Genomic DNA, 27706 nt, shown 5'->3' on the forward strand with positions numbered 1-27706 from the left:
GTCAGTTTAAACCGGCCTTTGGATAGGAGGGCCCGTGCTGATTTCTCAGTAAAAGACGCGATATGATCGGGCTGCGCCTCACAAATGGGTAATGTTATTCAGTGCAGGATGCGAGAAAATCTTGCCTATGTGGGTCGCTAAGAGTGGAAAAATCCCTTAATGGCGCTCCAATCAATCGATTTGGATCGAGTACGACGTTTCCTTTACACAATTCCGGTAGTTCATTCGACCAGCAGTCCTCTGAGCCTTTTAAAAGTGATTATGAACTAAGGAAAAACTTCAAGCCCTTTAAATCCCACACACAGCAAATTTGGTCCTTCTCCGTATATTGAGATTGCAAGTCCCCGAATTCTCTTCTAGCATGGCTATAATTATTTTATTCGTTTTGGAAGTGCACAAGATTTGCTTTTGCTGCAAGAAGGGAGGCATTCAGAAATGAATCTAACGGATATCACTGTTAGCTTTGCAATGTCAGAGCCAACTTAATAGCCCAGTTTTAGATAATGTATCTGCTCCCAATTGCCTGCGGCAATAACGTACAACAGAATGAATAATTGCCCTGCTTATATTACCAACAGAAAGCTACACTTTTTAAACATTTATTTTATTGAATATGAACTGCATTGCTGATTTTTTAAATGAGCACTTTACAACTTTCTGCGCCCAGCAGCTTCAATCCGAATGTTGGCAGCCTGGATCTTGTTTTCAGAATTATTGCCCACGTGTTTCAGGCAGGAACACACTGCGCATGCGTCAGAGAGGTCTCTTCTTCCGTTAAACGAACCAACCAAACTTCCGATTAAAGGAAGAGAAGTAGCTGCCTGCTTTCGTGAGGTGTTGTTCTGTACTCTCCTTCGGCTTCTGTTATGAAGGTCACCCGGCAGAAGCATGCCAAGAAGAACATGGGCTTCTACAAGCACAATTTTGGTTTCCGAGAACCTTTCCAGGTGCTGCTGGACGGCACCTTCTGCCAGGCTGCGCTGCGCAACAAGATCCAGATACGCGAGCAGTTGCCGGGTTACCTGGCCGGAGCCACGACACTCTGCACGACGCGGTGAGGGGGGGGGGAGAGAGTTGAGGGGAGCGCGCCTCGATTGGCTGCCAGGGAGAACTGACGGGAGCGCGAGAGGCGATGTAAAACTGCGCAGGCGCGCTCTGTTCCTTGGGTAGGTAGATGGCCGGCCGGTAGGACCGCGCGAGCTCTCTTTCAAGCAGCGTGGCCTGGGATTGGCTGATGGGAGAGATCCGCGCGGCAGGGGCAGGACAGTAGTTGCCGGCAACGGTTAATGACGTGGGGGGCCACTCTCAGAAGTCCCTGTGAGGCAGCGAAAGGGTGGGGGGTGGGGTGGGAATCATGCGCTGATTCAGCGCCAGTCCCGTTTGGGGAGGGTCGTTTGGATTACAGATAGTCCTCAACTTAGATGTTAATAGCAAAGGTGCCTATGTTAAGGATAAATCTCAAGCAAGCATGTGGAAGCATTATCAGGATGCAAGTTGTGCAAACCAATGGGACTTGCTTCTTGACGCTACTTCCATCTTGTCTGTTTTGACATCTACCCATCCTCACCATCACATGGAAGTCTCTGCTCAATTATTTCTTACTGCTCCATCCTACATTGTGAGGCATATTGGGAGTGGGTGATACTTTGAATGTTTTTATTGCATATGCAGTATGCCTCCATTTAGGGGCTCAAGCTGATGTAAACACTCCCTTGCTCCCATTTTCCTCAGAACAAAATGCTTTGTTCCTAACAATCCTGTGAGATATTTTGGGTTGAAAGAGGGTGATTGGCCCAAAGTCACCCAGTGATCAATGGATAGTATCCATTTTATGTTACTGTGCTACATACTATGTAACACTTTCATTTCATATCAATTACTTGACATCCACTGGGCTTGAGCAACTTGTAAATCCAAATAGTGTTCATTGGTACATGTTCTTTTTTTAAATATTTACATGCTACTCATCTTAAATCAAACTCTAGGAAGTTCATAATCCAAGAATAAAAAACATGTATAAACAATAAAAGAAACCAAAAGCAGATGAAATAGATAACATAATGAAATCATATTTGATTTTTTTTTCATTTCTTGATGTATTTCTGCCTCAGTGGATACATAAGGATTTAATTTCTTGGGAATATATTTAACTTCCTCCGTATATATTTTAAGAAATTCCATCCCATCTTAAGTATAAGAAATAGAGGTAGTCATTGCTTAATGATCACTTGTTCAGCAACTATTCAAAGTTACAGTGATGTTGAACAAGATTTATCGCCAAGCCTTGCAGTTGTGGCATCCCCACAATCGTGCGTCATGATTTGGATGTTTTACTTGGAATTAGTTGGATTCCACCTGAATTCCAAAAAGATATTGGCATCTGCCATTTATGAGCAGATTTGTTTGTAGATGTAGACTTGTGTAATTAGGCTTCTTAAAAATACAAAATAAAGTTTTGTGCTTCTTTTTCTTACCATATTTCTCTTTTAGATGTGTGTTAAAAGAATTGGAATGCTTGGGGAAACAGTTGTATGGTGCAAAACTAATTGCACAGAGATTTCAACTTCGCAACTGCTCTCATTTAAAAAATCCAGTGAGTGGTTCAGACTGCCTATTGTCCATGGTTGAGGATGGTAATCCACATCATTATTTTATAGCTACACAGGTAAATTTATTTTAACCTGAACATATGTGAATAAAATGTCCTATCTATGACCTGCACTAAAAATATTCATTTTCTTATACATAACCTTGAATAACTGTGTCATTAGACTTTTTTCAGATTTCAAGAAAAAAATCCTCTTGCAGTGAATTCACTACTTCCTAACTACTTATCTTTAATTGTTAAGATAATTTTCTGTCCTACTTGTGTTACCTTTACATACAGTGATAGCTAACTTTACAGCTGTTACACTTACAATATTAGGCTAATTATATATTTCAAAAAGTTTAATTACATTTTAGCAAATCATGGGCTGAGGGAATATAATTAGAGTTTTTTTATTGTTCTGTGAACTGTATTGTGTAGTCTGCACTCACCTACATCTTGCAACAGACTCTTTGTTTTGTGTTTTACTTTAAAAAATAGGACCAGCACCTGGCCACAAAAATAAAGAAAAGGCCTGGAATCCCTCTGCTATTTATAATTCAGAATACAATGGTTCTGGACAAGCCTTCTGCCAAATCTTTGGATTCAGTACAAGCAATGCACATAAACCAGCTTATTCCGGAGCACCACAAACAGACCATTACATTTCTGAAAGAGAAAAAAGGTCTTGTGAAAACTTCAGAACCCAAAAGAAGAAAGCGGAAAAGGGCTGCTGGGCCAAATCCTCTCAGCTGTCTGAAGAAAAAGAGAAAATCTGAAGAATCCCAACAGTCTTCCACATCGAAGAAAAAGGGAAAACGGAAGCGCAGTAAAAGGAAATCAGACACTATGACTGTAGCTGTCCAAGATATGAAAGCCTAACATTATTCTGAATAGTTGATGTGCATTTCTATTTTGCAGATTTTGGATATGTAGTTAATTCTGTTTGAAAAATAAATCATACTTTGTTTTCTAAAAAAATAATAGTTTTCATGCTGGTGCCATAAGTGGAAAGAACTCTTCACAATGTTTATGGCATCTCATTTCAAAGAAATTGTGTACATCTTTTAAAATGGCAGTTGAAATATATATACCATGTTTCTCCAACAATACACACACCCCCAAATAGGAAGACCCAGCATGTTTTCTAGGCATAAAATGAAATTAAGCCCCTCCCCCCAAATTTAGGCCTAGTTTAAAACATGCGAAATGGGGGAGGGGGGGGGAATTTGAACATTTCCTACCGGGCCACCGGTTTGCTGGGCGCCACCATCTTGTTTGACGAGAAAGTGCTTCCAGGTGAGCTTTTCCGGTTGGAAAGCGGCGTTTGGGTCCTGAAGGAATCCTCGCGCCTTAGTTTCATCGAAGCGGGGGGGCTTCAAACGAAACTAAGGCGCGAGGATTCTTTCAGCACCCAAGGCAAGGCGAGCCGAGCGACCGTCCTGAAGCTGTCCCAAAGCGAAGCCCATCGACAAAGGTACAAAGGAGGAATTGAAGGTGGTGGGGAGAAGTGGGGGATGGCTGGCCGGCCGGTCGCTCGGCTCGCCTTGCCTTGTCATGCATGCTGATGCTGGTACCGGGCCGCGGATCATTTTGTGATGCCGGTACCGGGCCGTGGCACAAAAAAGGTTGGGGGCCACTGGTGTAGGGTATCCTGCTTGGGCAGGGGGTTGGACTAGATGACTACAAGGTCCCTTCCAACTCTGATTATCTGTTATCTGGATTATATTTTTCATATCTCAGCTATGTGGTAGGGTAGCTAGCTGGAAATCTTTTCTTACAAAGATGAACATCCAAGCCAGGCTAAATTTTGCAAAACCCTACATCAAATCTGACAAAAGCATGTGGGAAAATATGTTGTCTAATGAAACCAAGTTTAAACTCTTTGGCCGTAATTCATACATTTAACACAAAAACACCGCTACACATCACCAAAAGTTCACCCACAGTAAAACTTGTTGGTAGCAACATTATCTTTTGGGGCTTGCTTTCTTTAGCTGAAACTGGAGTTTCAGTCAAGGTGGGAATTATGAACAGCTCCAAATATCAGTTAGTTTTGGCATAAAACCTTCAGTCCTCTGCTTAAAATACTAAAGAGGAATTTAAGCTTTGAACATGGCAATTCAAAGCATGCCTCCAAACCAACAAAAGATTGGCTTGTTTTGAAAAAGATCAAAGTTTTGGAATGAGTCTGCATCTGATCCAATTGAAAATCTTGGGATGACCTGAAGAGGACTATGCACAGGAGATGCCCTACCAATCTGACAGATTTGGAGCACTTTTGCAAGAGTGAACAAAAATTCCCAAGGCAAGATGGGCCATGCTGATAGGCTCCTATCCGCAAAGACTGAAATAAATAAAGCTGCTATCCTTCTGTATGTGCAAATTAATGCATTGTGCTTTTAATATACCGTCAAATTTGATTTCTAAATTATAGGTTATCATAGTGATAGCAAATTCTTTGTTTTATTTCCATTATAATCTGAGGTGGAGTACTTATGGACTTCCAGATATTGGGCTACATTGCATAGGATTCCCAATCAACATGATTTTGGGCTGTAGTTTAGGAACACCAGGAAACATATAGGCTCCCCATTCTGATAATTTTTGCTTGAATTTTGCTAAAGTTCATTTGTCTAATTAATGTATTGTGTTGCTTCCAGCATATATGCCTTGATAACTTAGCTTTTCAGAACACTTTTAACTGCTTATTAGCTAATATGGAGATTACTTCCCACAATATAACCAAATACTAGAGAAACTGGCACTATATAATGGCTTAACACAATTTTTATTAGAAAAGTTATACATAACAGCAACTATTTTCAAGAATATTAACCTTGAAAAGTAACAAAAATGGACTAACAATCTTTAACAAGAAACTAATGACCTTCTCTATAATCAAACATTCAGGTTATCTACAATGTCTCTTTGTACAAAGGGAGAAAATCATGGTTGTACAGGCACATCATGTCAAAAATAAAGTTGCAGTAGCTATTTTATACAATTATCATTTCTCAAGCGTTATTAAACACCGCAAATTTTAAAACATTCACATAATTTTACACTTGGGCATATACTGAATCTCAGTCTCAAACGTTTAATCATTTCACAAAAGTGCCAACATTTAAAATCAGAACCTTTAATTTTTTTTAAATTTTGCTAAGAAATGTTAACATCTATCCATCCACATTCACATGATTTCTGGTTTGGCCTGATTCTAGTTATAATAATAAAGTCTTTATTTTAAAAAAATAGTAAAAAACCAAATGGGGTTGTTTGAAAAGCTATTCAGTGTCCATTATTGGAAAACATCCCATTACAAAAGCTGTAAAGGTAGCCAGGTCTATTAATACTTATTACACAACAAGATTACTTTTAATAAATGCAAGTTTACCTGCTTCTAAAATATACATCTGAAGCCTGCTGTCTTTTTAGGCCCAATGCTATCCCACATAATTATTAATTTATACAATTTTATCTTGCTCAGACTCGAGACCCACCTAGTTATCACTTTCCAAAAACCAAATTACTTATAATCTAAATGTATGACATTTCATGTACATACAATCTCCTAAGAAAGGTAAATGCTTAAAGAGGTTTAATTTCAAGTGAGGAAAAGCTTCATCAAACTAACCTGCCCTCACAGCTACCTGATGCCAGGGGTGGACCACTCTGAAAAGGAATGTAACATCTACTACCAGAAATGTTTTGCACATGAAGCCCCAAATTTTTTTAAAAAAACCCACTTTTTTCCCTATGGGTACCCATTTGCATTTAAGTCCTAGAGCTGCTTCAATTACTCTATAGAAAACATGGCACAGCAAGGACTCCTGACTACTAGGCACTGACATTCACCATGGCAGCTCCAAAAACCACCATTTGGTAGTAGGAAGATGACCAACACTGATGCAAACAAAGGGCAGGCAAAAATAACTCACACAGGGGAAAAAAGCTCAGAATGTTAGGTCTATTTGGCAAATCAGTCATGAAATAAAAAGTTGGCCATTATTGGGTCTTCTGGTGTTAATTAAAATAATATTCTGGTTTATTAATATATTGGAAAAAAAATTATTAGTCCTAGTTAGATTTACCATTATTGCACAAAACTGCTTTGAACTAGGTTTTTTTTTTAAAAAAAACTTTTCATGAAGATCCTTGAGTATTTTCTCATCTCTGTGCTGGAATTCAAGTCATCCAGTGCAGAAAAGTTACTAGAAATGCAAAAGTGGTAAAATAGAAACCCTTCCCCAGACACAAAAAAATCAATTACTGTACATTGACAATGAAATCTAAATTTCTTCCCTTATGGGTCCTGCACATAGTACAATGTGAGAACTAATGATGCTAACTATACAGTAAGCCAACTATTCAAATAATATGGAATCTGGGACCAGGACTTGCAATGATATCACTATATGGTTCTTCCTGTGTCAACTCGATAGCTTGTTGCTTTTTCAGTACCAAAAAACTGTAGAATTTTGCTGCTGCTTGTTTGCGGTTTGTATTCCGACACAACTCAAGCAAACTGATAGATTTTGCTCCAGTCTTGGCAAGGGCTCTCTGAAAATACAAAATAGTTAACCATTATAATTTCTAACTCTCATTCTAAATGTTTGCTAATGCCAAGCAATCACAAGAGAATTTATGTTTATTACTGGAAGAGTTCCTGCACCCAGTTACAGCCCGCAAAGCTTAGATTGAGGAGTCCAACATTGGCTATTTTAAGACCTGTGCACTTCAACTTCCCAATCAACATAGCTGGGTGGGGAATTCTGGGAGTTGAAGGCCACAGGTCTTAAAGTTGCCAAGGTGGGACACCCCTGGCTTAGATTTTCAGGAGACAAAGATATTTAGTGAAAGACATTTAGTGAAAGAGATTGTGAAAACCTTTATTGAATTAAGAAAAACACACTAGAACCAAACACACTCTCAAATTAGGATAAACAATGCTACTTCCACGTAAGAGGCATTCACAAGTTCAATACAGAAAAATATAAGAAAATCCTCACTGGAGCCTTAATGAGTAAAGATGTGCAGCCATGGCTTTTTAAGGAGATACCAGCACAATACTAAATCTACATATAAGCCCCTGAAACACTTTTCCACTCTGAATCCAAGTAGCTGCCAATCACTGTTGCCAAGTATCTGGGCAGTCTGAATTGATTGATTTAAAAATGTCTAAAATCAGAGAGATTTGTGTTCCTGACTTAATTAGGGATTACTTCTTCATATTAAATTTCCTACAATAATTACTGCAGGGGACACACAAGGAATTTTTAAAATCCAATTATTGGTTTATCTACCTCAGCAGTGGCCCTTCGGGGTTTCAGACCAGTTTTTCTAACTATATCCAGAGTTCCATGTGTTCAAAACAGAGCCCCAGTAAGGGTTAATGTCTCTGTGTTTTGTTATGGGCTGCCTGAAAGCATCTTGTTAGCCACAGAAGAAAAATATAAGTTCATTAGCAGACAAATGATAGTCAATAAGTACCTCTCACACATTATCAAAAATGAATTAATACCTGAAGACCATGAAGCATCTGTTGTGTTCTCTTGTTCCATCGTCGTTCCTCCTGATCCTGGTCACCTCCAGTACCATCTTCCTCCTGAAATGAATTGCATTGAAGAACAGACTCAAATTAAATTTCTGTCTTAAAACAATGCTCAAGATTAGAAAAAAAGAACATTTCCCCCAGGAAGTTACATAAGGATACTACAAAAGTAGGAATTTTGTGGTTCTTATGTTCACCTAACTTGCTCATTACATACAATTGACTGGCCACTATGGGAAGCTCAAGGTTAAAAAAAAAAAACCTCTTCCAAAGTGAGTGAGAGCAGCAATTAGTAAATGCAACTACAAGGGATTCACGTTTTCATTCAAAAATTCTGAATTTAATATAAATCAGTTTTCTCCAGCTTACATATTCTGGACAACTAAAAATTCCCAGAATTCCCAAACAAGTGTGCCTTGGTCAGATTTCTGGGTGTTGAAGTCCATATGCCCAGGCTCAGGAAAAATTATACAGGTTGTGAATACCAAATTGTTTAGACAGAGTCAATGTAGAAAGTAGTGAAATCCTGAATATAGATAGGATTAATGAGTAGCAGATAATACACTCTTGAACTTAACTGCAAACTCAAAGATGTAAATCAGTCTTTCATGGTGGACAAAACAAGTCCCTATATATTAAATCTGAGTACAGAAACAGGAAAGGCTATTAGAAAAATATTAGCTAACAAGGTACTTACAGAGAAGTGCCCACAACTATAACAGTTTAAACACTTCCTATAAATGCAATTGAATAAATTTTGAAATGTTATCTTTTATATTCATGAAAGCAATATGGAAAAATAACATTCATGAACAAGATCATTTTCATGAATTGTTAAAGTCTAATGAAAAAATAAATTAGTACAATATTTTGTAACCAAAAAGTATGTAGAGACACTGAATTATTACAGAGTATCCAACAATGTCTCAATCTCCTTCCTTCCATCCATCCATCACTGCATTCAGGACCAGTTGAAGCTTCTGAGTGGGTCTCAAAGGCAGCCTCACATAGTGTTCATTGCAGTACTTGAACCATAAAGTCACTAAGAGATTATTGACTACTATAGATCAATACTTACCTCCTCCTCCTCTTCCTCCTCCTTTTCCTTCTCTTTTTCTTTTTCTTTTTCAGGCAAAAGCTCTAGTTCTGGAATTAGTTGACATATATTCTGGGGTTCTTCTGGAGGCAATTCCACTGGGGGCATTTCTATCTGTTGTAATGGTTGGGGCTGATGAGAGAAACATTCGAGTTTAATGATTAAAACCAGTCTTAGTAACACCTTATTTAAAAACATGGTTTTTCAAAACCCTCACATATAACCTATTTCCTTTATATTAATATCTAGAGTAGATATATCCATTTATTAAAATATGTTCAAGAATTTTCCTTGCATCCTCCCTAATGTTCAATTTCATTGGGGAAGAAAATTTGATATTGCCAAGGAGAGCATGTACTTAAAACAGCATTTACTTAAAATCAGTTAAACAGAATATAATATACTAATATACCCTGATATTTTGTTAAAACCACCGAGCAAGGCACTATAAAGTGATATGTTTTTGTTGTTTTTTTCTGATTATCAGGAATATTAATCAATGAAAGGATAAGCAATAACCAGTGAAACTGCTGAAATGTTATCTACTTGTGCCAGTTTACACTACTGGAAATTGGATAAATGACCCCCAAATGGACCTATGTCATTTCCTTATGACATTTGGTATTGCTCTGAAGTCATTACAGAGATAAGCATTATCCTTTATTATTCAGCAATGTATCTATATATCAAATACGTTCTTTTACTCACAGGGAGAACAGGTTCTGGTTCCACTTGTACAGCCTTTCGCTTTACACCTGTCTGAGGTGGAGGTGGTGGCATGACTGATTCATCTAAATTGGTCCTACTGCCTTCCATCATGGATTCCTGCAGGCGACTCGGCTCTTCTAAAATGGGTTCATCTATTGCAAAATAAACATGGACGTGTTACTATTTTTCTCAATGCTGGCAATCCTTTCTATCTTGACAAAAAAACAAATTCTTCTTAGCAATGCACATGAAGTACACAATTTGAACATTAAGCTGCATAGCTTTTTAAATGCATTTACTGAACAGTCAAAAACCAAGCTATTAAAGACACAAACCTATAACGTTGCGTTGCTGGTCTTCTCGGGGTACTTCTGGATTCTCAAAATCTTTAAGGAATTCATCCAGATTATCAGCTTCCCCACCTTTCCTCCTCTTTCTAAGATCTTCTGGTACAAGAGGTGTAAGACAGCGAGTAAAAAGCTTCAAATTAAAAAAAAGAAGTAAATTATATTTTTAATTGAGAAACACTGCTTCATTATCTAATTCAGGCTGTTCAAAGTTAGTCTAGCATCAGACTATATCCATCTACATACTAAAATGAGTAATAGGCTCACATGCACCTATATGAAGTTAATTACTATAGATTAGAGATGCCTCACTTTAGGAAGCTGAGGGGCACTGAGGTTTGGTATAGCTTTTTATTAGCTGTGCCAGTCTTTTGGTATGGCTTTCCAGGGAGAATCCAGCTGGAACTTAGGAGGGCATTTCAGCCTTCAACCTAGTTTGAGTCTCGTTTAGTTTAATTTTATTTTATTCTGTGTTTTCATTAATTTATGGATTTTTCATTTCTATCCCTTTGTTTTGTATATATTGCTCACCTCTCTCTTTCATGTAAACTGGTAACAGTCCTTAGAGATTTCACATTCTATAAATGTGAAGAAGAACAATGCCTCATTTCTGGCAGCCTATCCCAAACTGATGTGGTCCAAACCTTCTTATACTTTTGGGGCAGTTCTAGGAATTGCTGTTCTGACATATCTTAGGTGACCAAAGTAGTAAAGGATAGTTTACGATTATTTGCAATAACTATTCATTATACCACTATTTACACTAAATTGGTAAAGAATGGTTTACCACAGGGGTGTCAAACTCAAGGACCGCAGTCCAGATATGGAAACAGTGAAGAACCAGCCCACAGTGCATCTGCCAGTGAAAACGGAGCTTGAGAGGGTCACATGCCCCCACCCCAGCTCCTTTTTCAGCTGTGGTCTCCTGCAACCCTCTCCCAGTGAAAACAGAGGTCCGACCGTCACAGGAGCGCCTAATACTACTGACATTGAGCTGGCCACATCCAACCTGGCCACGCCCTCTATCCCCCCCAGACCAAACCCATCTGATACAGCCCTCAATGAAATAGAGTTTGACACCTCTGGTTTACCAATTTACCACTAAATTGGTAACAATTTAAGATTATTTGCAATAACTATTCATTATAAATTTTCCAACATTTAATTCAACTCACCTTCAGCAGCCTGTTATTCCAAAGAGGTTGAGCGGGAAGAGAGAAAAGTTTTTCAACACCTCCAGTCTCTTTCCACATCATTAATTTCTTAGTAGGAGGTGCCAAATCCAGTGTGGTGACAATGTCAGAATAATCACTTAGTTGGGCTCTGATGGTCTTGCTGTCCAATTCTTTCACACTGTCTACAATCAGCTTTCTCTTCCTCTTTGCTTTGGTTTCTTTAACTATTTAGGGGGAAATGTATTAGACACTGGATATTACAACAATGTGCTTATTGATAATTAAATTACAGTATTATTTTAGTTTATTTTACAACTATGTTACAATTTATATACAAAGGAACAATCTGCTTAAAATGTTTTTAACTTAAGAATGATTGTGTTATAATATTCAGAAAAGAATATACTCCCACAATTATGGTTAGACTATGTAACATATTTGTTAGAAGCTTCAGTGAGACCATCTAAAGAACTACAAGCTCAAACTTTTTTCAATTTATTTTCTACTTGTGGAAAAAAAACTCTTACTAAAATTACATTTAAAAAATAGAACTACAACCTTGGGAATGAGATTATCCCTACAAGTCACCCAAGAGTAGAATTAATCTTGAAGTGGGAAATCATATATTCAGAAAAGCACACTGTATTCTTGAAATCAAGAAGACCACAAGTCCTTTATAATGATGTAAAGAACATTATAAAATGTGCATCTAACTGGAACAATATGGACCAGAGAGGACTGTAATTAAAAGGTTTTACTACTTCACAAGCAATCTTTTTATTTTAAACAATTTCCAGATGCAGTTTTAAAATAGCATTTGGTCTAGTGGCTAAGGCTAGAAAGCAAGAGACCAGGAACCCATGACCTTGGCCATGAAAGCAAATGCTAATCAGCCAATGCTGATTAGACTCTATTACCCCCCAATTTATCAATGGCTAGAAAAGATTTATAGATCTGCTGACAATCTATTCAATCAATCTCAGTTAAAGTATAACTGAGATGTACCAAGTTGCAATTTATGTTACAAGCTTTCCTTCAATACTGAGCTTATGTGGAAGGTGAAAGCTGGCCAGTGTGTGTGAGACAATATCCTGGAACCTTACTTAATACTTTCCTCATTAATTGTAGTTATTTTGTCATCAGATATCAAGTATCATCTTTACTACTTAATTGCAATTACAAATTAAAAATATCTTTAATTTAAAAATATATATTTAATCATTTGGTAGTGATAGAGCTTTGAAGTTTTCTATTTATAATTCTTCTTGTGCCATATCCATCATCGGACGTTGTTGATCATGTAGGATCGCCAACATGATAGTCAACGTCTGATGATGGATATGGCATAAGACGAATTAAAAACAGAAAAAAATTAAAGCTCTATCACTATCAAGTGATTAAATAATATCAAATATAAAGCCACAAGAAGGTTCTATGTGTGCACATATACATGATTTACTTTTACAGGTGGATCTACTTAAAACACAAAGGCTGATCTTTTATGAAAATTAAGCCATCAGAAAAGCTGAAGATTTTCCTGTGGTAAAAAGGCAATAGCAGTGCCAATAGTAGGCATATTACATAAACCAAACAATTAAAATTTACCAGTGATATCAATGGGCTCTAAAGCAAATGCTTCTTCTTCATTTGGAACCAGTGTTGTCTGATCAGTCATGGTTGGCAAGGGTTCCACTGGATCTGCAGAGTCTGGGCTATCTGGTCCTCCCACTGTGAATTAGAGAATGAAGTAAGTTTTTGAAAGTATTTTAGAGCCACAATATAAAATACAAGTCAGAGCCACCAAAATGATCTTCCATGGGTTAGAGTCCCTCTCTTGGTCCTTCCTGACTAAAATGAGTCATGGTGGCTTAGTGATTAGAATGCAGCATTGCAGGCTACTTCTGCTGACTGCCGGGTGCCTGCAAGTTGGCAGTTCGAATCTCACTAGGCTCAAGGTTGACTCAGCCTCTACAAATATGGGATGGTTTAAATTATAAGCAAAATGCTTCACAAACACACCATTTGTTCTGATATCACATTGTTCCCCATATTCACATGCTGTTGAAACGTGCATAGGCTAGGCAATAATAGGAAGAAATGTGACTGGGGCTAGGATGGTGACTAAGGAAAGGGGAGCAATTGGCAAGTACCATTTTTCACTAATGAAATATTGGTCATGAAAATCAATCAAGATGGGAGAAAAAGAGGGAAATTAATCCCTGCCTAGGAAGGTACCAACTTTTAATCACTCAGCCTTGATTGATTTTGTCTTGCCTATAGTCCTTTAGCAATTACTGCCACAATATTAATGATATAGAAAATGTAAGTCTGTCAAGTATGCCATTCCATCCATGAAATGCTATCATTCAGAGCTTTTTCAAAAACAAAATACAACTATTTAAATATTCACTTGAGGCATTATCATCATCATCCATATCATCATGGGGCGGTTGCTCCGGCAACATTACTCCCACTTCTGAAAGCGCAGGTGGGTCATCGAATATTCCTTCTTCAGTGTTGCTGAGAAGTTTGTCAACTGAAACAACAAATCAAGAAATTAAGGTTAGAAGCATAAATATTTTATCAAAATATAAGACTATCTTTGCTACAACAGCATTAAAAAATGGAACTTTTTCAACAGACTATCAACAACCATGAAGTTCTTGGTGCTCTCTGAGCTTATTTGTAGACATTACATTACACAACTAGATAACTTCAGAGCAAGTGAGTGTGGAGTTTGCTGCTTATTTATACATAATAGGCTTTTCCTGTTAGGTTTGGTGGAAGTGTGGTTTCTCCCTTGTTCATTCTTCATGGAAATGGGTCTATTTGTTTGAAATATGTAGTTTAAGCCAAAATATTTTCATTCATATTCAATGCAGAAGAATGAATACATATCAAAGAGGATGGGTGATTTTTGTTTTACAATGAATATAAAAAACATTTATACATACAATTGGTGATAGACAGGTAGTGGTTAGTAGGTATTCTATTATGACAAATTAATACTGAAAGAAGTTTAAATGGCTATATAAGAGCATGTCCCTGCGTATCTTATATGGAGACCTGGGAATGTCAGGGGAAACATAAAAAGTCCTCCTTCCTCCGAAGACGACTGCAGCGGTGGTTTAAAATGGCCACCCCGAAGAGGAGGACTCAGCTGGATTAAGATTTGTGCAGGAGGGAAGAAAGAGGTGGATAACATCTGAACCAGGACAACTGGGCAATACAACTAAACAAAAGTACCCTGGGGTTAAGGTAACATGGAATTTTTAAGAAAAGAAAAGTGAGCGGCAAAATTACAAAGGGACAGGGGGAAAAAAAAAGAAAATATTTTTGACAGCTAAGCGGGGCTTCGAACCGGGAAAGGAAGAAGCTGGAACTAAAGATTTAACTAAATTGGACTAAAATATTTTGGGAATAAACAGGCATAAAATAAAGCTGGACTTAAGATTGTCAAAAAATAATAATAATAAAGTTTACAAATTGGAGACTGGACTGTGCTGGAATATTGAGGTTCGAAAAACCCTAAATAAAAAAATAGGGGGGAAAGGTGAAGACTTTGTATTATGGAGAGTGCCACCTTTTGATAAAAACATGAGCTCAAACAAAAGGGAAAGCATCCTGTTTCTGAATGAACTTGTGTGGATATAACATTAAAGAAATATTGAAACAAAGTAAGAATCTTAGACAGTAAAAGCAGAACCAGAATAAAGAAAAAGCAAGGAAAGACTGACTGTGGGATTGATTGATGTTTTTGAAATAGACCCTCGGCTGGAATAACTGAGAACTTTAGAAAATTGAAAGAAGAAAGAAGGAAAATAAAAGTGTGTTGTTGTTTTTTTGTGGACTTTAACAATCATAAAATATAAGAGTGTGTAATGATATCTCTTTGGGAATTAAAAATGGAACTTAAAAATATGAGAGAATTACTACAGGAAAGAGGCGAATCACTTTGCTCTGTGTTAGAAAAAATGGAAATGGCAATTGAAGAACAAGAAAGAGCTTCAGAGGAGTCGTCGTCAATTCAAGGAGAAGAAACTTTAAATAGACAATTAACACAAAGAACACTACAAAGAAGTGGGGAGAGGAGGAAGGTTAAAAAGTTGAAATTTAAGAAGGCAATCAAAAGGGGGAATACCTGTGAAGTCAGGAAAGGCAGAAAGACCCAGCAGAAAAGGGGAAAGAAAGATATTAAGAGAGGGATATAAACTGGAATGAAAAAAGATAATGGGAAAAGAGAGGGAGGAAAAGCAGTAAGAAACAGGTGCATGAAATAAAGAAATACGGAAATAGTAAAATGTTGGAAAGAAATTGTTTTTTCAGAGATAATTAAAAAGAGGATTCTGCAGGGTGACAAGGGGTAATAAGAATATTTCTGCAATTAAAAATATTTAGAAAATAGGGTAATATAGATACTGATAACTCTTATTAAAAATCAAAGGGGGGAAATATGCTGCAGAATCCAAATGAAAAGATGTAATGATTATTATTGTAACTTCTTAAAAATAATGGTTTATTGGGAATCAAGATGAGGAAATAAAGGTATATTTTAATCATTGAGGTGTCACACTCAAAACAGTAAAAGGGGGGAAACCTATAGGTTTTGTTTTGTTTTTAGTGTTAAAATTTGTATTAATCTAGAATTTATAAAAAGAATGTCTAATGGAAAGGGAATATGACAGACTAAAGAACCAACTAAATTAATAAGTTAATATAGACTATTAAAAGCAAGGAGAGACATTGGTAACTTTTTTATTATCATTATTATTATTAGGCAAACACATATTGTTTATTTTTATTTTTAAAATAAATATTAAAGGATTATATTTGAAATAATTGAAATGAAACAAAAAGATGTTTCAATTAAGATTAATGAGACTAGAATGTGTTTGTTTCTCTCCTTACTGAAAATTTGGAATGGAAAAGGTAATAATAGAATTAAGTATGCATATAATTGCTGTCATATTTGTATGTAAAGGTGATGATCCGGAAATATGTTGTCCACAAAAAGAGATTTTTGTTTTTAATGTGAAAAACTGAATAAAATTTGTTTAAAAAAAGAAGTCCTCCTCCTTACAGATAGTTCTCACTTACTAATGGCAATTGGGACTATGAACTCCATGGCTAAGTGACACTGGTAAAGTATGATGTCACATGATACATCAACTTATGACAGTAGTTCCAACAGTCCCACTTGCCATAGTTGCCTTTATTGATATAGATGTAAAAAGCTATGTTGCCCCGTGAGAAAAAAATCCTACATCTTTAGTTAGAACCTTTTTACTAAATTCATAGCCATTACTGTACAGGTAGTCAATGACTAACTTCAACCTACATCTGTTGGCTTATGGTTCAAATTAACCATGACCTTGGAAGAGGTGCTTTATGGCAAGATACAAATTGATTACATACCCAGGATTCCACCATCATTTCCCTCTCCAAAATCATCCTTGTATTGGTCTTCATATTCCAAGTGATTAGATTTTTCATTAAGATGACTGGTGCTCTGCTCTGGCTCCAGCAGAAGGTTTGAAGTACTAGAGCTTACCAGCATGTCATCTGGAAAAGCACTACCTTCTCTCATCATTTCACGATCATCCATGCCAAAGTCTCCTTTAAAATTAAGAGGAAAAAAACAACAGGTATCTTCAATTACCTGTTCTATATTATTTTAAATGCAACATTATGTTGCTCTAATTTTTAATTAGTATACATAATATTTTTTATGAATTGCAACATTCAATATTTAAGATATTATCTTCTTCAGTTCATTACTCATGTTTCATAAATATTCTTTATTCCAGTGGTTTCACTAATGTAGTAGTCTTATAAAATATATTCCCAAGGTTAATAAATTATTCATATTGACACTGAATTTTTTTCTCCAACCCGTGCTTATGAAATAATAGATTACTTCTAATGCACAATTATGAGAACACTGATATTGCCATTAGAATATGCATATTTGGAAGATGTGCAAGCTTTTGTTTCCAGAGAAAGATTGTAACATTGTGAATTTATCACTTTAGATTCTGATTAAAACCTTATTGCAGAGATTCTGTAATAAGCTCATTGATTAGTAACTCCTTAAAAGATGCAGAATAATGAAAATTGCCCATGCTTGGTGAGGCACTATATTTATGGATTGTTTTAAAAACAGATGGATCATTAAACACATTAACAAGACCCTGACCACTGCTTTTAATTATATCTTCTTGCTTTGTGAAATTTTAGATTAAAAATAGAGAATGAATGCTTTAAATATATTATTTTCATACAATTACATTGACTATAAAGAGATACAAACATTACTTGTGAATAGAAAAAATTGATCAAATGAATACTGTATGCAGTTTCCGCTGGAATAAACTCTTAAACCTCAACTTAATAGATCTCTATGTAGGAGATTTCAAATCTGATAAGAGTAAATTTTCATTTGAGCATGTGAAATTGTCTGTCTGTCATAAAGTTTGCAAGGCAATTTTATCTTAACTTTATGACAAATATGTTTAACACTATTTACATAAAGTATAAATATGCAAATCCCAACATTTATATTGATTTACACATTTGAGTAACAACATTATATAACTGAAGTATATTGATGCTAATGGCATGTTTTGCCTCATATGCATAATGATGGCATTAAAGGTAATTGTTGTAATGTCATTTTTTGTATTTAATGAACATTCAGGAATAATCAAATGCTGCTCCCAGAAATAGGCCATTAAATGAACTTTCACTGTGAAGTTTAATTGTTCAAGATCCTCAGCACTTTATAAGCATTCCTCAAATCAAGGAGAAAAAAAAGCTGTATTCATTTATGATTTATTAAAATACCGAGGTATTATTTTTATTTGTACAGGTAGTCCTTGTGTTATAAGCATAATGGAGCTTGGTCATAAAGCTTTTACAACTTTTCCACTGCAGTCATTAAGGAAACCATGGTTTACTATCAACCAGTTTTGTAGAAAACTGGAAGTAAATGTGATCGCGTGATGTGGGATACTGCAAATGGTCGTAAATGTGGTCCAGCTGCCAAGCACCCAAAGTATGGTCCTGTGACTGTGCAACCCCTCCCCCCCAAATCATTGCAACTTCAAATTTAGGTTGTAGATACCCCTCAGGTAAGTCTGTGTAACTCTACTGATCACTAAACGATTGGTCTAAGTCAAGGACTTACCTATACATCATAACATCTATATCAAGTGTTTTTGTGAAAATATAAGAAACTAAGCATAAATCTTATTTAAAACATGCATGCTTTACCAAAATCATTTTCCTGAAGTATGCTGATGTTTCCCACTTCTTCTCGCATTGTAATTTCTTCCACTCTGCTTTGGTTCAAACTAAATTGTTGAGCCACATCGATATCACTTTCAAAACACATAAAGATTTCAAATTAGAAAACTTTCCAGATGAAAACTAGATATTAATCTTCAGTTAAATAAAGTCATGAAAAAGAAATATGGCTTAATATTTTAAAATCCACACAGATTACAAAACTCACACAGGTGTATTATTACAGTCTATCTTTCAAAAGAGCAGAAACAACCTTTTTTCTAATCAGTGGAATGGATAATTATCTTAGAATCAGAAAATAAATGCTTACTCTAAATCTGGCAAAGGTTGATCAAAATCATGAAATTCTTCAGGCAAAGTGATAGCATTGTAAGCAGCTTCTCTATTTTCCTCAGGCAAATCAACCACACCTAAAAAAAAATTACATGCTCTTAAGGTAACATTTTTAAAGAAAATACCTTGGTACTCTTAAGATCACATTAACTGCAGCATATGTTTTCACAATAAACCATTCAATGAAGTAGTATAGGATTCAGGCATTGTACCTAGAGTGTACTTGGTGATAAAACTGATTTTAAAGATTAGAAATTGAACACCCTAACTTTACATGGCAATATCAAATTGGATTCAAAGAAACCACATTAAGCACAACTATTCCAAAATAATTGTTAAGGCCCAGTTAGGTCCAATCATATTACAACTGTCATTGTAACAGTCAAAATAATTGGGGGGGGGGGGTACATATTCTGTTATATTTAAAACACTGTAAAGTAAACAAAATTATACTGTTTATGAACTAGTGACAGCTGTATAAAAAAATATGCATCAAATACCTGGACGGAAAGCCATCTTAATCTTAATGAATGCCTCATTACAATCTGCAAGGAGGTATTTAGCTTTCCTGTGATAGATTCTAACAACTCCCAATAAAAGGTGTCCTGAAGTTCGAAGCGCCATCTTCACCTGAAAAATTATTTATAATTGTAATTGAGAAACAAATTAGGTAATTCCTTAAATCCTCATATCCTATTTAAAGTTGTAACTTAAAACATGTAATTTCTTTTATTGCCATTCAATTTATCAAATAAGCACTTTGCAACATCAGACATATTGAAAACTATGAAATGACTTTAAATTAAAATTTATTTAGTTGTCTATCAATATTATTTTTTTTTATTTTTCACACCCACTTCAAGGAGGCCAACACTGTTAATATCTGGAAGAGTCACTTTCTGTTCCAGATGTGTTGTGGGTCTATTCTGCCCACAACACATCTGGAAGAGAAAGCAACTGGCCCAGTTACCCAGCCAGCTTTCATGTCCAAGAGATGGCTAGAACTGTCTCTTGATTGTTAGGCCAGCACCTTAAACCACTACTCCAAACCAGCTTTCGAAACATAAATTTATTTAAACTATTTAAAGAGGTGTCCATCCCTTTAAATAGTTTAAATAAATTTAAACCATTGACTCTGGGCAGCGTACAGATTAAAATCACCATTGCAGTATATACTGCAGGATGATTTAAACCTGGTTAGACCACTCCCCACATTACTAGCAGAATTCACTTAATCTCCTGAGCCAAATGACTGGGGAAATAGCCAGGCTTCAGAGCCTTTCAAAACACTAACAAAGATCCATAAAAATGGCATTGTTCCTTCCTTATAGAGCAGAGATATCAAACAATATAAATCAGAGATATAAAATGTTATTGAGAAGGTTTACTGCTCTGAAGGAACATGGAAAGTGGACCTCTTTCAGTCAAGATTCAAGCCTGACCATAGCACAGAGACTGCATTGACCATATTGTTGGTGATCTTTGGCAAGAATTTTTATATAATAATTATATAAATTTACTGGCTGTTTCAGAAACTTTTAACCCATGCAAATAAATCAATATTGGTAATCTGCTTCACAGAGAAATAAAGTTAAACAAAACTGCATCAAAGAAAAAGTTAAGAAAACTTTATGTGGGCGGGAGGATGGATGGTCTCTTTTATTGCTTACTTATTAATTTTAGCATAATCTAAAAGTACAAACTTTATATATTCACCCCAATCCTTTACTGAAGATTTCAGAAAATAATGAGGTGACTTATAATAACTACTATTAAAGAAGTCAGTTTCTATTATTCTAGATCATGCTTTATTTAGTAAAAATTGTTAACACCATATGTGATTCAATATGGAGCTTTATTCTCAGAGTTCTAAAAATAAAATAAAACAAGTCAGTTTCTTGCTTTATGTATGTCTGTTAAAATCTGCATAGGAAACCATACAACATCTAACCATGGTAACATAATGGTACTCATTGTCGGTGCAATGTAATTTCTCAATGTAGGAAGGAGATAAACAGCAATACACTGTTTCATTCATATCTTAGTCCAAACACTCAAATATAGGCATTTGTTTACAATTCCCAACTAAATCCTGGATTTATATAGTGATAATACTGACAAAATAATTCAGTAATGCACCATTTGGATGAATGTATGTTTTTATACCAATTTCTCATATACCACAAAATGTAATCATAAAAAGTATACCTTAGGTGAGATGATGCTCTCTACGCTACTTTCCAAATTGCATTCAAACACATGGGCTTTGGTTAGCTTTTTGTCCCAATGGGCCGCCAGCCATATTTTAGCTAGCGGCCCTCGTTTGCTCAGGACAAAGTGAGCATAAAACATTGTGCCAACACTCTATGCAGAACCTGTTAAAAAAAGTACAACATGTCACAGAAATGCACAGTAATTCTAGTAAAATATTTCATACATAATATAGGTAGGTATTAAATGCATGCTCAGGTTTGGCTTATGGTCTCACCCACTCACAGCCCTGGCAAACAGCCACACTCAAATCATTTCCAGCCAAACACTGAGGTACAACATGTTCTTTAGAACACATGGAGACCCAAAGAATCTAAAATAACAGCAAACCTTTACTGGCTACAACGTATTTATTTGCTCTTTCTCTCCCATTCACACACACATTCTCATTCACACTTAACCATGGCCTTCTCAACTACCATAATCTGCCTGCCACAGGCCAGAGGAATAAAAGCCACCAAGTCTGGATCCAGACAGCTCAAAGGCTTCAGGACCCCTTTTATCCCCCAACATCCTTAGAATATATTAAGAGAGCCACTCTGATCATTCAAAGGGAATCACTAAAAATAAGGTGCCCACTACATATGACCATACTAATGTGGATACTTTTAAAAGATATTCTATTTTGAACTTAGAAAAAGATGCATACTGTGATTGTAAAAGGTCCAACTCATAAGCAGAACAGCAGCTTCATTAAGCACAAGCTGAAGTTTCCAGGTGGCCTTCAAGGTCAGCTATATGTACTATATAATTATCCAATTGATAGATAACAAGAGTACGACTATCATCAGTCAAAACCCCTATGAATGGTTTCCACCTGCTCTTCTAGAAAAAGCCACACATCTAGGGATATCTAAGATTGCAGATCTGTTCTTTGCAAAGAAGCATAATCCTATCGAGAAACAAGATTGGTTGTTTCTCAAAGAACAGCCACTTCCCCTTGTTTCTGTGCTTCTGTTAATTGGTGCATCTTCCCTGGGGAGATTGTTGGCACAGATCAATTTCATACTCACAAGGATGAGAGGTGACTGATTAAAATGTCCCTGACAAACCGATTCTCTCTCACCTGCTTCAAGGCAAAATCCAGACCTAAAGTGTATTTGCCACATGTGTCCCACCTATGTTACTGTTACATGGTATATTCATTTCACACCATTGCATTTTCTACTTTGCTGCACCTCTCCAAAAATTCTCCCTCCCTGATTCTGGCTTCTAAGACATGAAACTCTGGCAGACAATCTCTTTATTTCAGTTCAACTTCACACTACCAAATATGAGACTAAAATGGAAACATGTTGCCATTCAATTTGGGCCTTTATGAAGCACTGACTGATTCCATTCATTCAACATGGCCAATGCAACAACCACTATTTCCACATTCCCTCTTAAGTATTATAGTGAATACCCTGACAAATTGTTTTAGGGTTTCTTTCTTCTTTGATCTTATCCAATTATCTTTTTAAATCCCACTTTCTTCCTCATCTATCTTCCATAGGATCAGTTTCTCATTGGATTCTATGTATTAACACTACCTTGGTAATATTAACAAATCAAAACAGGTAACTATTTAATACAAGATTAACATTTATTATAATTATTCTATTTCCATGGGAGTTGAAGGCAGTTCTTATTGACATTGCTTGCTTGTCTCTGACAGCACCAAGCAGGCTCATTGGTGTCCAGTAGTCCAGTCACTGGTGTCCAGTAGTATAAACCACCTCAGAAATGTTGTTTTGTGATCTTGATATGTCTTTGATCATTTTGAAAGTGTTTTAAACATAACTGTTTCAAAGTCAAAAAGTCTCCAAAAGGTTAAAACAGTTTGAGCACAGAACTGATTCTGTACAGCCTTATTGACAATATTTGCATTTTTAAATGCTAAATAACATTACTTCACTGGGACAATAGGACACAATTGCCCAGTCTACCCTCAAACCAAGATTTGAATACAATTGTTCTGGGTGATTTTAATAATTTATGCTTAGGCTTTGGGTCTTGAGGCTAGTACAATTAGAAACTGTCTGACTAACAGCAGGAATATCCTTGTCTGCTCAAAGGAGAAACAGGTACTCTGGATATGAGCCAATTTACTGGTCAAAGCGATTTCACAATAATAAAGTCGTATAGTGTTGGAAACTCAAGAGAATTTGATGAATTCTGTACTGAGAATTTTCAACAGGTAAACTAGGTGATTTTAGAATAGTGAAGCATGAAAAGATGAACAAACCATTCTCTCTCCTGGCTTTCCAAAGACCTTTAAGTAGTGAATCAGATCAGATGATGGATATAAAACTACCAGCAAAGCTGGCTGTGCACATGTTACAATAGATAATCACACTCTCTGCACAGCAGTGAAGACAGCAGAACATTACTACCTTCACTGCATCTGCAAATATTTATACTTAACAGAGCTCCTTCAAATCATATAAGGATTAGTATTAGCTATTCCAGAAAGGTTTTCAGTCCTCAGAGACTGTTTTGAAAAACTTGCAAAGCACTTAAGAAATTCTAATCCATTTTCTTCCTAGTAGTTTAAATGGCAACAGTTAAGTGAGAAACCTATAAACCATTTTTTCTTGTTGTAAATATTCCTAAACAATTGGGACAGCACTATGGTCTTCTCCTATTTGCAGACAGCTTCCAAAGAGCATTGGAAATTTGTAAATTGATCTCCTGGTCAGTCTGACATAGATACCTCAATATATTATCCTGACTTTAGTGCTGGTTAGTATCTATCTGAAACAGATGAAATCATTAAGAGAGAGATGTCATTCACCTCGGCTTATCTGTTATGGAATAAATAAATACAGTACAGGTAGTCCTCAACTTATGACCACAATTGAGCCCAGAATTTATGTTGCTAAGTGAAACATTTGTTAAGTGATTTTTGTCCCATTTTATGACTTTTCTTGCCACAGTTCTTAAGGGAATAACTGCAGGTGGTAAATCAGTAACAAGGTTCTTAAGTGAAACTGGTTTGCCCATTGGCTTTGCTCATCAGAAGGCTGCAAAAGGTGATCACTTGGACATTGTAACCATCATAAATATGAATCAGTTGTCAAGCATCTGAATTTTAAACATGTGGATGCTGCAATGATCATAAGTGTAAAAAACAGTCATAAGTCACTTTTTTCAATAATGTAACTTTGAACAGTCACTAAATGAACTGTTGTAAATTGAGGACTACCTGTACAAAGTTTAAATTGGTAATGAATCCTAGTAAGATGGTAACATGTTGGGCAAATGATAAGATGCCACTGTGGTCTCTGCAGCATTTTTATATATATATTCCACGGAAGCATGAACAGATAGAATTTAGCCTTCATTACCTGAAAAAGTATCTCACTTACACATGGGCAGTATTGGACTGTACTTTTATAATTCCAAGTTACTGAAATTCCCTGGAGAATTTCTGAATTTGTTGGCAGAACTAAAGCAAATAGAGTACTATATTTCACTGGGCAAAGAAATTATTTCTTAAAAGGATGGCTTCTAGTTATTTATTCCGCTTGTATTCTTTTACATAAGATAGAATACATGCACAGAAAAGAAAGGTGAGCATGTACATATATTCAAACAGAAGCCTGGATTTTTTAAATAATTCTCTCCACAATTAATACATTCTAAAACCCAAGAGGTTGTTTAAAGGGATTCATGAAGGCTCACCAAATAAATTTTCTTTGGAATACTATGTGTGATACTGGGCTCAGAAGTCCACAGATAATACAATTTAACTAACTGTAGCCTAACTGTAAGTGTTTATCTTTCATTATTTTCTACCTTTAGAGGAAGAGGTTTGCCAATGAAGTTATCAATTACTTTTCCCCCTAGATTGTAAAAGTGGGGTTCACCTCTAGTTTGGAGGTGCTCCTAAGCCCATCTTCTTTCTTGAAGACATAGTCATAGATGATTCTTTTAATACTAGGACCAACCTTGAACAGTGTAGAAGTCAAACTAGATTCCTAGCCAGCTTACTGGCTGCAATTTATGCATTTGATTGAGATACCCTTGGAAATAGTCTGGAAGCTATAATGGATACAGACTACTGCAGCTAGGCTACTGACTAGAGCGCATACTGCATTTGTGCTATACTTGTGTTAATGATCTACCTCTATAACCATGTTCCTAGAAAGCTAGACGACTGCAAAGGCCAAAGCAGACAGGGTACATTTAAGAGTCTCTCACTTCATTTATTTGTATCTTCCCTTCTCTCCAGAAACTCAAGCCAGTAAACAGGACTCCATCCTCTTTTTTCACCTCTAAAAGATGTCACCAAACAGAAACTACTAGAGGCTATGGAAGGAGTTGAACCTTGCTTTCCTCAGTGCACATTCACCATCTTAATCCCTATCATGTTGACTCATTCAATGTCTCTTAATAATTTGGGAGAATCATCCTGTTCTCTAAACTAAAGCATGCACATTTTTATTTGGCAATGACAGTAAAGAGGGCTTTCTCTAGGGCCATAACTGTCTTGTTAAATGCCTGTCTCCACTGCAGCAGTTGACACCTTTCATGTTCTACTTCCTCAGCCATTAAACTCCATGTAAAATTTGTCCTTTTCAAGTCTATTTATACCACTTTTACCCCTAATGCTTTCATGTCTACAAAATCTCGGAGTGGAGCTCAACTTTTCCAAACGCATTCCTGACACAAGATACCAACTTGACACGACTCCCCTACACCCTGAGGGTTTCTCTGACAAGTTGCTCTCCAAACAAATCCACCCCTTAAGAAACTAGGCTTCAAGGCTCAGTTTTATAGGGTACTAAGCCAAGCCCGAATATTTATTTCAATTTCCCGAGCAGTAGCCCAAACCAAAAGTTAGTCAAAGGACTCTTAGCCCTCCTTTGAATGCTCTACATCCGTCAAAGAACGAGTCAATCCTTTTTAAAAAAAAAAACAATGTTCAAAGCCTTTATTGTCATTGTACATCATGTATACAACGAAATTAGTTAATTTAAATTAAAGGGGTTAAAGTCTCCTAAGTGAAACACCAGAAAATAACCCAACCCTCCCGGAGAGGTCAATTTCGTCTTGCAACTTAACACACAACTCAAAGAGCTTTTCCGCAGGATCCCGAGGGCATTCACACATGCAAATAAACTGACACAACATGAGCCGGGAAAGGCTCCTTGATCGCGCACGGGATTCCCCAGGCTTTCGCTTTTGAAGCCTGCAATCGCGGGGAAACAATGGATTTCCTGGGGCAAAAGAATAACTGGGAGAAACATTTCAGGAGGCTCTCCTCAAACTACAGTCTTAATTTCACAAGTTCTCTTTTTTTGGGGGGCGCAGGGGTGTCATTCCAGTTTCGTTTTTAAGGAAGAGTTAAAGCTTAAGGATAAAGCAGCCTTTTCTCGGTCAGCCATCGCTTTATTTCGAAAGCAGGCGAAGTCCCGGAACAGAGAGGCTTAAAAAAACCACCAGAGGGCAAAGAAAAGCCCAGCTCCCGAAGCAGGGGGACCTCCCTCTCAAGCTCCGGTCAAAAGCCATTAAAGAGCCGTTCTCCCCTCAACCTTTTCGCAGTGAGCAGGAGCCCGGAGTGGGGGGGAGCACAATTAGACCCAGGTCGAGGCCTAGCCTCGCTCCGGCTGCTATGGGAGCTGCGCCCCCCCGCCCCCCCACGTTCTCTTCCCACCCATCCCCAGCCCTTCCAGCTCTCACCTCGAGTCCTGCGTAGCTGCCTGAGGAACGGGGCTCCAAGCGCCTCGGAGAACCGCCGAGGCCGCTACCTCCCGCCCGCGGATTCTCCCACCCCCCTTGCCTCCGAGCCACTCAAACAAACAAGATGGCGGCCGTTCCTCTTCCTGCCGCCCAAACCAGCCGTTCAAAATTCGGCAGGATGTTTATCGTTAAAAAAAAAAAAAAAAGGAAGAGGAGGTAGATGGGCCGTGGTGCGCCTGCGCCGGCGTCAGGGCGTGCACGTTCTCCTGCTCGAAGACGGGTGGAGGGTGGGGCGGGAGAAGCCACACACAAGGCATAGGCAGCACGCACCAGTCGCAGGATCGACGCTGGCCAATGAAAAAGAAGAGAAAATGCTTTCGGCGTCGGATTGGCTGAGAATGGAGCAAGGGCCGTCAGTCATGGGCGGAACTAGCGCTCTCGTAAAGCGGCACGCGAGCGGGCGAGAGTTGGAGTTGTTGAGTCCCGTGATGCTTATAATTGCTTGCCGCGGGGAGGGGGGTGTTGTGTGGAGAGAATTCGCGGATATTCGCAAATATAACATATATTTTTTTATTGTTACTGTGTTCCGTGTTCCCTGGAAGCAAGAAAAAAGCACGGGATTTTTGCATTAGAAAAATATTTTGCATTAAACATTTCATTACG

At 37.1% G+C, this 27706-nt stretch overlaps 2 protein-coding genes across 3 annotated transcripts; one reads left to right on the plus strand and one right to left on the minus strand.

The window, feature by feature from the left end:
* The first annotated feature begins 24 nt into the window (after positions 1-24).
* UTP23 (UTP23 small subunit processome component) lies at positions 25-3568 on the plus strand. 2 transcript variants are annotated; one of them, XM_026703582.2, is made up of 3 exons: positions 25-1054; positions 2491-2665; positions 3089-3568. In XM_026703582.2, exons 1-3 carry the CDS (start codon positions 867-869, stop codon positions 3467-3469), a joined length of 744 nt encoding a protein of 247 aa, XP_026559367.1. In that variant the 5' UTR covers positions 25-866; the 3' UTR covers positions 3470-3568. The 2 variants fall into 2 exon arrangements, with proteins under 2 accessions (XP_026559367.1, XP_087787768.1); XM_087931642.1 differs by having other exon boundaries at positions 800-1166.
* A 1791-nt stretch (positions 3569-5359) lies between these two features.
* On the minus strand, positions 5360-27375 carry RAD21 (RAD21 cohesin complex component). Its single transcript, XM_026703583.2, has 14 exons — positions 27044-27375; positions 21314-21480; positions 19606-19735; positions 19083-19182; positions 18740-18846; positions 16883-17083; positions 13878-14003; positions 13073-13195; positions 11468-11691; positions 10281-10425; positions 9946-10097; positions 9220-9369; positions 8112-8195; positions 5360-7150 (listed from the first exon to the last, which is right to left on the minus strand). The coding sequence occupies exons 2-14, from the start codon at positions 21455-21457 to the stop codon at positions 6959-6961; spliced, it is 1878 nt and encodes a 625-aa protein (XP_026559368.1). The 5' UTR covers positions 21458-21480; positions 27044-27375; the 3' UTR covers positions 5360-6958.
* Positions 27376-27706: the final 331 nt, after the last annotated feature.

The sequence above is a fragment of the Pseudonaja textilis genome, chromosome 3, assembly GCF_049901715.1.
Source record: "Pseudonaja textilis isolate UNSWEBS1 chromosome 3, rPseTex1.2, whole genome shotgun sequence".
In the NCBI taxonomy this organism is placed as follows: Eukaryota; Metazoa; Chordata; class Lepidosauria; order Squamata; family Elapidae; genus Pseudonaja; species Pseudonaja textilis.